The following is a 15153-nucleotide window of genomic DNA, read 5'->3' as shown; positions in this document are numbered from 1 at the left end:
GCTAGTAACTAAAAATGTGTGCTTCTTTTCAGCCGTTGTTCTGTGTATTTTTAATTGTATGCACTGTCTCTTTCTGTTCTGATGGCTGCCCTCGGAATAGGCTGACCTCTGCTCTCCGTATGACATCCTGCAGTTGGATTTTCGTCACATTCGAAAGACTGTTGACACTCTGCTGGCACTCGGGGAGAAAGCCCCACAACCAACTTCTGCCCTCCGCTCCAGGGACCTTATAAGCTTCTGTCTTGTCCATATTCTCTTTGTAGTGCTGATATATATCACTTACCGCTGGAATGTTCTGTCTGCGTAATGCCCGCATGTGCATCCCTACACTCTGCTCTGTCACCCTGCTCCATGACAGGGTCCTTCCTCCCTCTGGGCCTTTGCCTTGCAAACTTCCATCCCTGTCATCTCTTCAGTAATCTCTGGAGTTTTGAAGCCGAACGTTTCCACATCAGATTTTCCAGAAGCACAAACTTTACAGAAAGCAGCTCCCATTAGATAGTTTCTCTCACTTGCTGAGAAACAAGTGAGGACAGAGTGTATCCACACCTCTTGTTTCCTCATCCTCATAGTGCCAGCAGCAGTGCTCTGCAGTGCCTCTTCTCTCTCCCAGTGAGCTTTGCTGCCCTGGGTAGAGCTGAAGACGTTTCCAGAACAGGAGCAGAGGGGATTTAGCGTATGAAAATCTTGCCATTGGGTCAGTATTTAAGTCGACTCCTAATTCAGGATTGGGCAATTTAACTGTAGAGGGAAGACAGAAAGCCAGCATTGGGGGTCCAATTTGGTCTATAACAATCTTTAATAATGCCACTGTTGACCAAGTTGAAAAATACCATCTGGAGAATGACTGCTTTGCTGGCCATCCAGCTGGCTTCCTCCCTGCTTCCTGCAGCAGAAGCTGTGAAGGGCACCAGGGAGGGTGACCCCCCCACTTCCACCCTGAGTGAGACCCTCTGCCCTGCAGCCTGAGACAGGGCTGTGCAGAAGGGCGCTGGGGAGGAAGGGTCCGGCGCAGTCAGAGTGCCGTCTGGAGGATCCACGGCACACCACTCTTTCTGCGTGGTTTTACTTATTCCTTGTTTGGTCTACTCTGACCGAGGCTCTTAGAAAAGCATTTTCCAAAAAGGGTTTCTATTTTTAAATAATGTAATGGGTCATTTCGCTTTTTTTTTTTTTTTTTTTTTTTTTGGCTACATCACATCATAACTTCAGGTCTAGAATGTGATGGATTTGACAGTATTTATTTTCAAATAAAGCCATGAGTCATGGAACATTCTTGGGCCTAGGGCTGGGGTTACTATGACAGGAACCAATAAGATTGCTCTTATTTTAGAAGAATGTAGCTTCTTCGGTGACTTGAAATTTCCATTTAACCTTTGATTTCCAGTGACATTAGCAGCCTGCTTTTATGTTTAAGTAAGCGTAAAGGATTATATATTAATACCTATATCTGCTTTCGGAGCAATGTGATCAGTTTGCAATTAAAGAAAAAAGACATTAGAATCTTATCTAGGACAAGATATTCCTGGTTCTGGGATGTCGTTTTATAATATGAGACGGCCCTGCTCCAAGGTGAAGACAGACTCCCCTGTGCTTTTATTTACATCTGGTTGCCAAATGGGGGGGGGGGGGATGATGGAGTTCACTTCCTCAAGACAAATTTCTAGTTTACTCACATGGAAACAGTCTTTATAGATGGCTACTAAGAAGATAATTTTATTTTTCTGAACATTTCCATGAATCCAGGGGACTTGAGGATGTGGAAAGGTCACATGGTTAGAAGAATATATTTATAAAGATCCTTTGTTGGTAAATCAGATCAGATTTTCTAACAGGAGACATTCTTTACATGATAATATCTTGAGTTCACTGAGCTTTTCCCTCCTGACTTTGGGTTGATTGGTGAAATACAGGGTATGTGGAAGTTATCTAACGTCAGTTGTGTAATAAGTAACCCGCAGATGTACTGAATTGCCTTTGGTGCTATCTTGTACTCTTCAGTCTGTAACACAATAAAATCCCTTTGTACGATGTCTGATGAGCACCCTGAGCCATAAGTTGCTTAATAAACACATTTTGGGTGACAGATCCAAGTTTTTATGGGCCCATCAGTACGTTAATTTGTGTGCATCCAGAGTCGCGCTCAGCACTTCTGTCCAGCTGTTTGGATTTTTCTTCTTGAAGGGGGTGGGGGGCACAGGGGAAGAAGAGAGATGACTTACTGGGTGACCACCTGAAAGAAAATTCTGTCAATGAAAACTGAGGAGCGCAATCCTGGGAGATGAGATTTAATTTTCAGTGCTGACTTGACGTAGTTCTTTGGCCGTGTTCATATTTCAGTTCTGGCATCCAAAGTAGTTTTTGGATGCACTTTCACCTCTCATGTCATTAGTGTATCTGTACCCTAATGTGTTGCTCCTATGGGGATCTGTTAAGTGGTATTTTTTCATCAAGTGGTCTGGTAACAAGCAGAGCACAATTAATTTAGCCCTTTAGGCAAAGCTTGGAATGAACTGTCCTGTCCATTGCTACTCATTTCTATTCAGAATATTATTAAGCCTCCCCATGGTTCTTCCCCAAGGTACTCACACACCGACTCATAGGCTAGCATGATGCCTGCCATTGCCACGTGACTAGGGATACTTGGCCAACCCACTTATCATCTGAGAGGTGGTTGGGTGATTTATATGTGCATACTAAATCTTCCTCTCACAAGGAAGACCATTTTTTTCCGTACTTACAATGCCTGATAAAAATTACCAAGTATTTATTTACATATTCTTTTTGAAATAGAGGGATCTATTTGAAATAGAAAGTTCTCTTTCTCCAGTTCTTCCAATTGGTAGCAACTTGCTACTCCGTGTCAGGATTTCCAAAATATGTGACAACTAAGTAAGTTCTATTAGTTCCTTCTCGTTATGGATTTGTGGTTCGTATGCAGCTCATTGTACTTGGGGAGAGATATATAAAACAATGCTGGTGGGAAGGGCCCTACAGAACTCAAAAGCAAGACAGCTGAGTAGGAGTTTCATCAATGAGTAGATAAGTAAAGGCACTTGATACCCTGATACTAGTTATTTGTGAGTAAGAAATTAAATTTAGGGCATAGTGGCTAGGGTTATCTCTCTAAAATCCATGCTGGTCTCTGTCATAAGGAAAAAGGGCGTTTCACCTACAGGGTAAAATTCACGGACAGTAGATTAAAATTTCAGGAGCTTGAAAGTGGTTCTGGAAGAGGTGAAAAATATTTGAATGTGATTTTCTTTCAGGAGATTAAGTTTTTAAAATTAGGCTTCAGATTTTGAAATTAGTTCTCAATACACTATCAGGTATATATAATAGAATGTACTCTTTTCTCCTTAAGACCGTGAGGGTCCAGTTCCTTGCTTTTTCACTGGATTTTGTTTATGATTGTGTTCATTCAGTCATTCCTCACATATTGAATGAGCACCCTTTGTACAAGACCCGATCTTGGGGATAAAAAGGTGACCATGACACGTGACGCTGTCTTCAAAAATCAGGAGTCAGCAAACTTCTGTAAAATGCCAGTAAATATTTTAGGCTTTGTGGGCCATACCATCTCTGTTAGGACTACACAGCTCAGCTGCTATAGTGTGAAAGTAGCCACAGACACTCGTAAATGTGTCTCAGTAAAACTTTATTTACAAAAACAGGCTATGGGCTGGATTGGCCTGCAGGTTTTTGGACCCTGTGTAGTGGATCTAGTGGACAAATAAAGAAGAATTCAATGTGATAAGGTCCTGTGATAGGTCAGGTACAAGATTCTGTATATGAAACACGTGGATGGGGGGCCCAACCCTGATGGGAGTGGGTGGTCTTTGAAGCCTTCCTAGAATCGTGATGTTTGCACTGAGGCCTTAAAGATGTGTAGGAATAGCCAGGCGAAGGGTGTATGGATTAGGGAGGTGAGAGAAGGGGTAGTTGTGTGTAGAGAATAAATGTTCTAGAAAGAAGGACTAGAAAGTAGCACGGCTGGAAAGCAGAGAATCAGATGAAGAGTGACACGAAATCCTCTCTGTCTGGAAGAGGTTGACATGGTCTGCATTTCACATCGGAAGGAGCTGCCCCTCGGAGCCCTCACACGGCAAAGCAGGCACTGAATTTCTCTTACGTGAAAATGATGCAGACAGTTTTGTTTTAAGGTTCAATCAGTTAGTGCCAGGACTTTACGTTTTAGAAGCAGACTGAACAACGTGAAAAGTGCTGCATGGGTGACTTTGTTTTGTCTAGCGGGTGGCCTGGCAGGAGGCCTGTGACTGCTGGGGAGCGAAAGAAGCTATAGGAAAAGGAGAGCCAGGCGGTGATGGCGATCTGCCTGCTCCCATGAGGCATTTGCCGCCAGAACAAGACGTCTGGCCCTCACTGCGAAGAGAAACCAAATGAGCTAAGTGGCAGAGCTAACGCCCTTCCCCGAGCTGAGGGTTCTCTGATGCCCACCTGACGTTGAATTTGGCGGGACTGGCCTGGAGAGCACTCCGAGGGGCCAGGGGCCTCTTCCTATCTCTGGGCACAGACAGGACCTGCTCGCTGGTTGGTCAAGGACCTTACGGGAAGCAGCACGATGTCGTGGAAGGGGCCCCAGCTGTAAGATGAGACACAAGTTCAAATCCTGGTTGCAGCACTTACCTGCTGTGTGACTTGAGCAAAGTTCAACTCTCTACATCTCAGTTTTCTCCTCTGCAAAGTAGAGATATTGTATCTACCTCGCAAGAGTTGTCATAAAGAAAAGACCCATGCAAATCCATAGCATTGGTGCCAGGCCTGTAGGAGGTGCCCCCAGAAGTCTTGCAAAGTTGGAATTTAGTCTTTATGGCTTACCTGCCTTTTCCGACCCTGCTTGTTGTGGCTCAGAAGAGGGGTGGGTGAGGGCATAAGAGTGAATATTTGTTTCCGCCATTGGAGAAACAATGCGAAGGACAGGACGAGTCCTTCAGAGGGAGCTCAGAATATTTTTATGCAGGATACTGCTTTATGATTCTGTTCTGTGCTTTAAAAAGAAACACAACAGAAGGAGCGCATGGGTATCCTAGAGCAGTCTGCTGCTGCATTCTCAATGAAAGCCACTCATCTCTCTAACAATGAAATTTTGATGCATTTAAACTCAATGTAAATATTCACCGCTCTCCTTTAGATCCACTATATACAAGGTGAGGTGACCCTTCTCTGTCATTTCCCATCAAGCTATAAATCCACAGCAGTTCCTTCCCCATCACAACTTGTAGCCCACTTCAGGGATCCCCTCCCCCATGGAATATGCAGCGACAGGACTAGTGTGATGGAGGTGGCCTTCTGGCCATCCTCAAAGCCCCTCCTGTATTTCTGGCAGGCTCCCCTTGCTTGTCTTGTCAACCAGCATCCGAAGCCATGATTCCCATCAGTCTCCCTCCCAGTCCTGTGATAGAACAACCACAACTGCCGTGTTTTCATAAGGTTTCTATGATCTGACGCTGGTCTTCATAGGTACCTCCAACCCTATAATGTAATCTGAGGGCACCTCAGGGCTTCTTAGGAAGTCTGAATGAAACGAGAAAGCCAGAAAGGATGCAAGGGATACCTTTTTATGTCTTTTATTTACTCCTTGTCACCAGCTGTAAGGGTGGAAGGGAGAATTTTGAACTCTGCACCTGGTTTAGGAATGAGGAGACCAGGAAGGTGAGAAATGCCTGGGAGAGGGGATGACCTTAAGCTGACTCGGTGTGTGACACCTCCAACGTCCTGTCAGCAGGAGGCTAAGGCCTCAGTATCTTCCCATCCTTGTTTCTCGGGAGCCCCAGCCCTTCCCAAGCATGACCTCGAGCATGGAAACTCAACTCTGCAGACCACCGGCCCCACCACTCATCAGTGGAGACATGTCACAGCTCAAGCAGGACTCAGGATAGCCCCCTCAAAGCCACGTTGCACAGAGATTAGGCTTTGTGCACATTTTAGTTCTAGAATTCAGGAACGTTTGTGACTAAACATAGGGGAACACTGAGGTCAAGAAGCAAAATATCTTGTTCAGAATGCCTTGGGCAAATCTATTGCTTTAAAATTTCTATTCACGTTCCTTGCCCAGTCGTGCTGCATCATTGATCTCAGTGTTTTTCTCACCGATTTGTTGAGCGTTTATGTGTCAATATAAAACCCTTTGTAATTTGACGCAGGTAATTTTTTTTACAGTTTGTTGTTTATCCTTTAATTTTTTTTTTTTTTTGACACACAGAAGCTGTATACTTTCAGGTGATCAATTGTTTTTATCTTTTCCTTTGTGATTTTTATATCACTTTTTCAATCCCCATCCATTTACCAGAGAAAATATTAAATACGTATCTATATGTTATTGGGAGGAATGTTGTGGACATTTTTTAACATTTAACTCTTCAACTCATCTCAGATTGATTTTAGCATATGGTATAAAGTGAAGACTTATTTTTTTCCCCAAGTAATACCTTGTACCAGGAACTTAACCATAATTAGCAGCCATTTATAATATCCGACTGGGGTGCTGTGGAAGCCATAAGAATGAGGAAAATATATCCCTGCCCCCATGGGACCAGCCTTACCAATGAAATGAAATTCAGCTGATTTCACAAGCCCATGGAAAGGAAAGGGTACACACTGACTTCTGGCTGCGGCAGAAGGAGGAAGCACCGTCCATCCTGGCCTAGTGCCCTGTTCACAACTCAGACAGAAGCTCCGATTCTTTCTGAGGCTGACATTTGGCTGCTAAGTTGGCAAGCGGCATAAACTTGCCTCCCCTCAACACACCACTGATGACAAGATAATCCTATCTGATACACAGCAGCCACTTGAAATAATTGTTAAAATTGTATTGTGAAGAATCGGCTGTTTTATATTGACAAGTGGCCATTTCTCAAGGCCTGGAGTCAGAGTTTGAGATACTCTGAATTTACCGTAAGTTAGGGAAGTGGGAGGGATGGGGGATGGTAAGACTGCGAGTGTAGAGCCCACCAACATTTCGAGGTTGTGGAACAGATTCTTGGAGATGTCACGATGTGTCTTTGGATGACCTTTTTAAGAGCACAGTGCCTGCATCTGGGGTACTTAGTGGAGAGTCCTGCATTGACGCAGCCGGAATATCTGATTCCTCCAGCAAGAGAACTGCAAGGAAGCAGTGCTGATCAGAGACCTGATTGGCTTCACGTTAAACACTGTGTCCACCGCCTGGGGCTTGACGCAGCTCCCAGTTTCAACTGTCCTTAAGACCAGTGGTTATTGGACTGTGGAAATCACGCCATCTTTGGGTAGATGAGAGGGAGTGTTTGCTGTGGAGTTGTTTCCCAGCCAAGGAGACACACTCTGGAAGGAGATTCCCTTGTATGGTATCAGACCAGGGTCAAATGACAAAAGTGTAAAATTATTTTGTTTTTGCTCTTTTGTAAACTGGTGGTTGAGCGTGCGGGGTGCCACCCACCGGGAGTGAGCCGCCTTGATTATCTGCCTTGAGTAGTATGTGCTGGACATTTCCCAAGAGCAAAAATACAATATGAGAAAGTAGCAGGATATTTGTGTCTTTGACAGTTTTATAAAAGAGTCTTAAAGGGGAGGCTCTTAAACGCTGTGGTTAAAATTACTTATTTACAAGGCTGTTCATAAACTGTGAAGAAAGCATGCCTCCATTCCAGAGATCACAGGAAATAAAATGAACTAAATCAAGATTTATGGTCAGCAGAATGGTGTGTGGTCTGTATAAATGAGTATTCAAGTTCCTTTAAAATGTGTGAGAGGCTGTGTGAAATTTTGCTTTATAAGAATATAAGCTAATACGTTCTTGGTGGGTGGTTTCCAACTGACGGTACGTAGCTCACTTATTTAGTGTCAAGGTTTTTAAAAAATGTTTAGCTCTTTTGCACATTTCAGGTTGATTGGAAGTCTTTCTGGAACAACCCTCACTTGTGGAAAGTCATTGTTTTCTTTGCAAACACAGAAAAGGTCTTTGCAAAATGAGTTGAAAGCTAGGGAGAGAGCACAGTCTGAAGTGATTAGATAGGCATAACTTCAGAGCTCGACTTAACTCCTGTCGGTGGTGTTTCGAGATTTTATAATTAGATTCCAGTCATCTAAAAATCAATGCTTTGTTCTTCTTCCTTTTAGGAAAAACTGTGTCTGCCCCATCACATCCTTGAAGAGAAAGGCCTGGTCAAAGTGGGCATCACCGTTCAAGCATTGCTAGATGTAACTGTAACAAAGGCTCTATTCACATGAGACCAACTCCTCTCCTTTGGGTCGTGGCTCAGACGTTTTTCCGGTCAGAGAACCTCTCAGCACCTGCCCCCTCCAACCTCCCACTCACTGCTTGTCAGTTCCCCGACTCTAGTTGAATTGACGGGAGGACGCAAAAGAAGATTTTCTACCTTTCATAACTGACTCTGACATTAAGACCTGACAGGTATTTGCCTAAAAACCCCGCGAGGGAGCTGGTTGTGAAGGACCAAGCAGCTCATCAATGCCTTCTACAACCTCCTTCGTCCCTTCCATGCTCACCCACTGCCATTACCAAAACACCAAGCACAGCCGTTTTGCAGCAAGATGCATTTGTTTTATTAAAACCAAACGCGATGTCTATTTGGGGGGGGTGGGGGGTGGGGAGGGGAACTCGCAGTCAGGTTTTTTGCCACCAAATTTTTCAAGAAGTTTCTTGAGACCATTGCCTTTTAAAAAAAACTATTTTCGACAAACAAAATATTTATATAAATATTATTTATTAGTGAGTTGTTATTCATCCTTTGGATGCAAATTGTAAATTAGGAAACTATTTTATTACTGCTTTTTTTGTGGTTAAACACTTTATTTTAATATTATAAATATTGAGTTATTTTCTATCCTCTTTGGTGTGCAGGTAGTTCTAGGTCTCCATAGTCATGTTTTCCGGTGTATATGACTCAAAAAAAAAAAAAAAAAAAGTTAAGCAAAAAGCAGGTGCTTCTGTGACAAGAACTATTTTCTGGGGAGGCATTATTTATACTTTGGTTTCTGGAACATTGGTCTTATTTATATTTTCTGCATTCCATCCAGCTTCCTACATTCCAGCAGCCCTGTTGTCCCCTGATAGAATGAACTGACAGAAATCAAGAGAGCTCCCCAAAGTTGTTTGTAAATAGCTGTGATGGAAAAAAAAAAAAAAGACATATTAAACTTGAAGGTAAAATGTGAACAGTTATTTTTTTGGGTTCATACTTATTTCGCTGTTGCACAAAACATTCACGTTTTAACACGAAGTAACAAGCGTTGGCATCATGTGTCTTGTAGTGTAATTTTGCACTGTAACTTGGGTAATTAAAAGTGTAGCACCAAAGGTAGATAATAAGGAAGTGGTATAGGAAAGTGGAGATGAGAAAAAGGTTATCGTTTAACCAAAAAGTTTTTTAAGGGCAGCTTCGGCGGAGAGAGGTCAAGAATTAACTGAAGGCATGTAGGACTTGGATCAGGAGAGCAGCACTTTTTGCAGCTGCCCGTTTTAAAAGAGGAAACTATTCTGAGATGTAGACGTGCTTATTTTATTGCAGCTTAGTTGGTGGCTTTCAAAGTAGTCCGTCAAACACGGCAAGGTTCACAGCCTCTGGTGTGAAACCGCGGAAGTGAGTCAGTAAATTGGTGGGGTAGTTGCATGCCAAAGCAAGGCGGGCTCAGGAGGTGAAGTAAGTAGCGTTTGTGAGGCTGAGTGGCCCAGGAGGCAGCAAGTTCAGAGAAAGCAATGACTAGAGAAAACCCAGCTAAGGAAAGGGGTCCGTGTTGGTCTGAGAGAGTCACATAAGACCTCACAGACACACAACCTATTTTAGGCAGTTACGTGCGTGTGCATTCGCCCTGCAGTTACAGACAGCCCAGTAGTTCGTCTTTCAAAATCTTGGCGAATGCTGACTGCATCGTCACCTCTGTGAAAAGCCACTGTAAGTTTTTAGAGCAGCAGCCACAAGTTATAAGCCAAATATAAAGGCGAACACAAAAGAAAAGACACCAGGAGGACAGTATGCATTGATATTGAACACGGACTTACGTCAGCCAACGCCAAGGCTGCCCTCCTGTCTAGGCAAGGAGGGAGGGGTTACTGAAAATAGTCATTTGGATTGGCAGCTAGCTGCTACTTCCTATCAAATGTACTGTGCACTTTAACCGAGTTTAAAATATATTTTAATATTTTCCTGTACTGCACAAATACCTGTTTTGTCCAATAGCATAATGATGTAAAAAGGAAAACACTCTGAACAAAGAGCGTATTCAGTGTAAGCGACAGTCAGAGGTTGATTATAGAAATAGGAATTTAGATGACTGCACCTTGATGGGCATTGAGAATGCAGGGTCCTGAAATTTTTTTTTTTTTTTTTACGTGTATATATGGCAACGTGAAGCTCTGTAATCCTTGTTTTGAGAGATTCTTTTTCAAAATTAAAATATTTCTTTTGATATTAATTTTCAGTATTTTCTTGCGGTTGGCTGTATCATACGAATGGCTTCAATATTTTGTAAAATGGCTTTTTTTTCCTTCGAAATGCAGTCCTTGTATGGCTAAGACGTCTTCAAGATCTTCGTCCATTGTTCACATGTGCAATAAGATGCGTGTGGCCGGCTGACAGCGCCCTAAGTGAACACAGTGTGCGCAGTGCAAATACCCTTCCTTTTATGATTTAACAGCCATTAAAACTTTGAATTTGTACAAACCATCTTCTGATTGACTTACCCATCAGATGCAGAAGAGAAATCATACATAGAGTGTCACTGATGAAAGAGATTGTAGCAGTCATCTATGTACGTGTACGTGTGTGTATGAAATACACATAGAATATGCATATATAGGATAAGACAATTTTTATTCAAACTAAAATCTTCCCTGGACCCACAGAACAAGCAGCACTCAAAAGCAGAGTTGCTGTGGTGGAGTCCAGGTGTACATCAGGTGTCTCCACCTGTCCCTCGAGTGGTGGCTCCAGAAGTGTTTTCAAGGAAACCTGAAGGTTCTGTGGCACACGTTGTGAAACCCCAGGGTCTGGTCCTCTCTCTCAACTGTCTCCTGTGGAATCTGACCCTCAGGGAGTAAAGTGGCTTCCTGATTATACCTCCCACAAATCCTGGTCGGTGTTACCATTTTCCCCGCACGTCCCGCCCACCTCTGGTAGCAAAGCAGCTGCTTTGAGGAATTCAAGGGAAAACCGTGACATGTCGTTTCTGCCTTCTCGTCCTAACCCACACAGAGCGCACAAGACTCGAGACTCACGGCCTGAGCAGGGACAGCAGGGAGCAGTGTCAGGGCCTCTACGTTTAAGACCCGTATCTACGGAGTCAGGAAGAGCTGTGCCTTGCCTGTGACGTTCTGACCAAAAGTGCTGCAACTGTGCCCACCTCCGAAAGCTTAGCCCTCTTAGTCTCTTGCACATTACGGGAGTCCAGTGCCTCACAGACACTTTGCATTGTAAGTTGGCTCGAGCAACTGGGAATGTGTGAAGGACAAGGGAAGGGATGGCAGCGGGAGTACCGGGGGAGCCTGGCAGGGGCATGTTTGCATTAGGGTCACCCATGCAGCTCAGCCATATGGCATAGGCCACAGCTGGGGACTGTCCCAGAGACTGAATTCTAGCCAACAGCTGCATCTGGGGACTTCCAAGTTCTTCCTGAGTGAACCTGAGAGACGGGGCAGCAATGACCCCAGTGGGACTGGTTATCTAATCTTCCATCTTCCACTGGCAGTCAGCTAGCAGACATCAGGTCCCGTTGAGGGTGTATGTGTGTATGCAGGATTTCACTCTAAAGAACTCTCTCTACTCCCCACACTCACATGCTAATGGGCCACCTTAATGGCCAGTATGTATTGAGTGGTTACTGTGAGTCAAGTGTTTCTTCTGAACTCTAAGCTCCATTAAAACAAGGCTGCTTGTCTATTTGGTTCTCTGCTGATTCTCCCTCTATTGCTTAGAAAGCACTTATCATGTAGTAGGCATTGGAGAGATGCCAGTTAGAAGAGTTAATGAACTTTACATACATTATCTCAAAAACTCTTACCAAAATGCAATAAGGAAGGGACTTGTAGTAGACACCCGTGGGGTTGCCCCCTAAGACCACATGCTTCTAGGAACTAACCCTGCATCGTGTACCATGAGGTTTTGTATGGGTTTATTTGTTTGTTTGTTTGTTTGTTTGTTTTGGCTGCACTGCATGGCATGCAGGATCTTAGTTCCCCAACGAGGGATTGAACCTGTGGCCCCTGCAGTGGGAGCACAGAGCCCTAACCACTGTACCGCCAGGGCATTCTCTATGTGGTTCTTTTTTTTTTAATTAATTAATTAATTTATTTATTTTTGGCTGCGTTGGGTCTTGGTTGCTGCGCGCGGGCTTTTTGTAGTTGCGGCGAGCGGGGGCTACTCTTCGTTGCGGTGCGCGGGCTTCTCATTGCGGTGGCTTCTCTTGTTGTGGAGCACGGGCTCCAGGCGCACGGGCTTCAGTAGTTGTGGCACATGGACTCAGCAGTTTTGGCTCTCGGGCTCTAGAGCACACGCTCAGTAGTTGTGGCGCACAGGCTTAGTTGCTCTGCGGCATGTGGGATCTTCCCGGACCAGGGCTCGAGCCCGTGTTCCCTGCATTGGCAGGCGGATGCTCAACCACTGTGCCACCAGGGAAGTCCCTCTATGTGGTTCTTAACTGATGCTGCCCACCCGGCTGAGGAGCAGCCCTCTTATTCACAATTGACCAATAAGTCTCTTCCAGGATTTTAATTCTTTCCTGGTGACTGAAGACAGAAGACATCAAACCTGGAAAACACCTAGAGGATAAAAAATGACATGCAGGGAGAGGCAGCAAAGAAAACCCTGCTGTTTGCATTCTTGGATCCAGTAGTAAAGAGTCCTGTATTTCTGAAGCTTAGGTAGTCGAACCTTCCATGAGTGCTTCCAAGAGGCTATGACTTTGCATCAAATCAACTTGAGCTGGGCTTCTATCACTTCTAATAAGAGTGCAAATTAACAAGGAGAAACTGAGACTCAGAGTATTCAAGTAACTCGTTCAAGGTCACAGCAGGTGAGAGAGCAGGGCAGAGTCGAGTTCAGCTATGTCAGGCCTATGTCCTTTCCACCATGCAGAAGGGCTTCCCAGCAGAGCTAAGCCAGGTGAAGTTTCTAGAGTTAGAAGGAAAAAAAAGTCGACAATACTTAGATGTTTGGAGATACAAAAGAAAGCATATTTATATAATAAAACCTGATAAGCTGAGCTTGTTGGGAACAGTTCAGATGCTAAGTAAGACAGGTCAAGGTCAGAACAAAAAGTGCAGGAAGAAAAGAGATTTACAAGACAAGCACAGTGAGAGGAAGCATTCCTCACTTTGATGTGAGGTCCAGGAAGAAGCCTCTGGTTTCCTTGCCATTTTTCTCTCCCAATTTAATAAAACATTGCTGTATTTTTTTTTTAATTTGGGAACTTTTCTTTCTGTTTATCAAAGTGATACATGTTCATCATAGAAACTTGGGAAAGTATAAAGAGGTAGGGGAAAATCACCAGTAATCCCACCTTAAGGGAACTGTTAAACTTTTGAAATATTTTCTTTGAGATATTGCTATATATTTTTACACAGTACAACTTTATATAGTGGCCTTTTTCTCCCCCTTGTTAATGGTAGAGCATACGCATTTTTCCAGGACAGTACTGTTTGCTGAAAGAAATTGTGGGCACTAAGGCATTAATAGGATATTTTAGAGGCTTCCTCTGGAAGCACCTAGAAGCATGTCTAGTTCCTAGAAGCATGTGGTATTAGGTGGGCAATACCTAAAAGAAGCAGATATACCCTGAGATAAGGGTAAGGGCCCTTAGGTCTTGGGTGATAGGGAGCCAGCCAGGGTTTGGGGGGGCGGGGGGGCGGTGCGTGGAGGTGGGAATGGGGACGTACCATCAGGAAGAGGTGGCCAATAGGGGGTGCATTCTAGAATGTGGCCACTAAGGGGGTGCATTCTTAAACCACCTCCACAGTGAGCCACTGAAGCTCAATCCTGGAGAAGCTTTGAGAAATGGTATAGAACACCTCACACTTCAGAATTATCCCAGTCAAGCTCCCAGGAGGGAGGGGAAATATTCATAGCCCCGAAAAACCTCCCTCAACAACATGCCTAGAAATGCTTAAAAAATAAATAGTACACGTTTAAATGCTTTGGTTATTATAAGGAAATGCCCAGGCTGCAAAGAACAGAGCACTCAAGTGGCCTAACCAAGATAGAAATTTATTTTTCTTACATGTAAAAGAAGTCCTAGACCAGAGGTGAGCTGCCAGGGCTGAGATGGGTTCCCTTGTCATCAAGAGCCCAGGCTTCTCAGTGCTGCCTTCTAATGGGTGATCAGTCCACTTGGTAAAGGCGCTTGAGGAAGAATCATCTAAACAGGTAAGCAGAGCCTTCCCGCAATGGTACTGGAAATCTGTGTCAATATACACCCAGGGTTAAGACGGCTGTGTTCAACCAAAAGATCTTGGTGTAAAGAAGTACACATGTTAATGGGCAGAGGACACTGTCCTGTCAGGCGGGTCTGGAGCTGAGAATCATTGCATTGAGCACAGGGTCACTGAGAAGGTGGGACAGACGTCCTCAGGAAGAGGGCAAAGAGGCCTTTTCTAACTCAGGTGATGAGACCAAAGGAATGGGACGCAGTTACCTGGAGAAAGTCCATCTTGCTACCATTCTCTGTGCTTTTCAAACGCTAGATTTGAAGGTCAATTGGTAACAGCAACACTCATGAAAAAAAAGTGGCTGAGGATTTGGAGAGTGCGGTGGGGCAGTCATTGGTATTTCTGCAGGATCAAACGGGGTAGGGTGGGGTAGGATTGGGGAGGAAAAGTGGGTAGGGGTAGGCTGCCTGCTTTCCCCAGTGATTAGACCTGCCAAAGTAAATAAAATTGAGTACTTGGCCAATAAACGCTCCCTAACAACTATTGCTTTTCTTTGAGAAGTAAAAGAAAGTATTTGATCTCTTGGAATTTGATCCCCACATAAATATCTGCTATAGTCACAAGAGCTGGGGGCTGGGGACAGAGGAGAAGACGCCTTTGCTGCCTGAGGAAGGCTCCGCGCAGCCTCTGTTGAGCATGGTGTGTGTTAGGTGTGTGTTAAGTGAACACACCGCTACATATTCTTTTTTTTTTTTTTTTTTTTTTTTTTTTGTTTT

At 44.1% G+C, this 15153-nt stretch overlaps 1 protein-coding gene across 3 annotated transcripts in view; it reads left to right on the top strand.

Annotated features, from left to right (window-relative positions):
• LRCH1 (leucine rich repeats and calponin homology domain containing 1) overlaps positions 1–8226 on the top strand; it is a 189915-nt gene extending 181689 nt beyond the window's left edge. For 2 of the 3 annotated variants that reach the window (XM_007466450.1, XM_007466448.1), the window contains one exon: positions 101–307. In XM_007466450.1, coding sequence (XP_007466512.1) covers positions 101–307 — 207 coding nt within the window. Of the gene's footprint in view, positions 1–100; positions 308–8115 lie in introns of those variants that run through there. The other variant, XM_007466449.1, reaches the window with a different exon arrangement.
• The last annotated feature ends 6927 nt before the right edge of the window (positions 8227–15153 follow it).

This window comes from Lipotes vexillifer, unplaced genomic scaffold, assembly GCF_000442215.2.
Source record: "Lipotes vexillifer unplaced genomic scaffold, Lipotes_vexillifer_v1.1 scaffold384, whole genome shotgun sequence".
In the NCBI taxonomy this organism is placed as follows: Eukaryota; Metazoa; Chordata; class Mammalia; order Artiodactyla; family Lipotidae; genus Lipotes; species Lipotes vexillifer.
The sequence above is the reverse complement of the archived record's forward strand: the minus strand, read 5'-3'. Positions and strand labels throughout refer to the sequence as shown.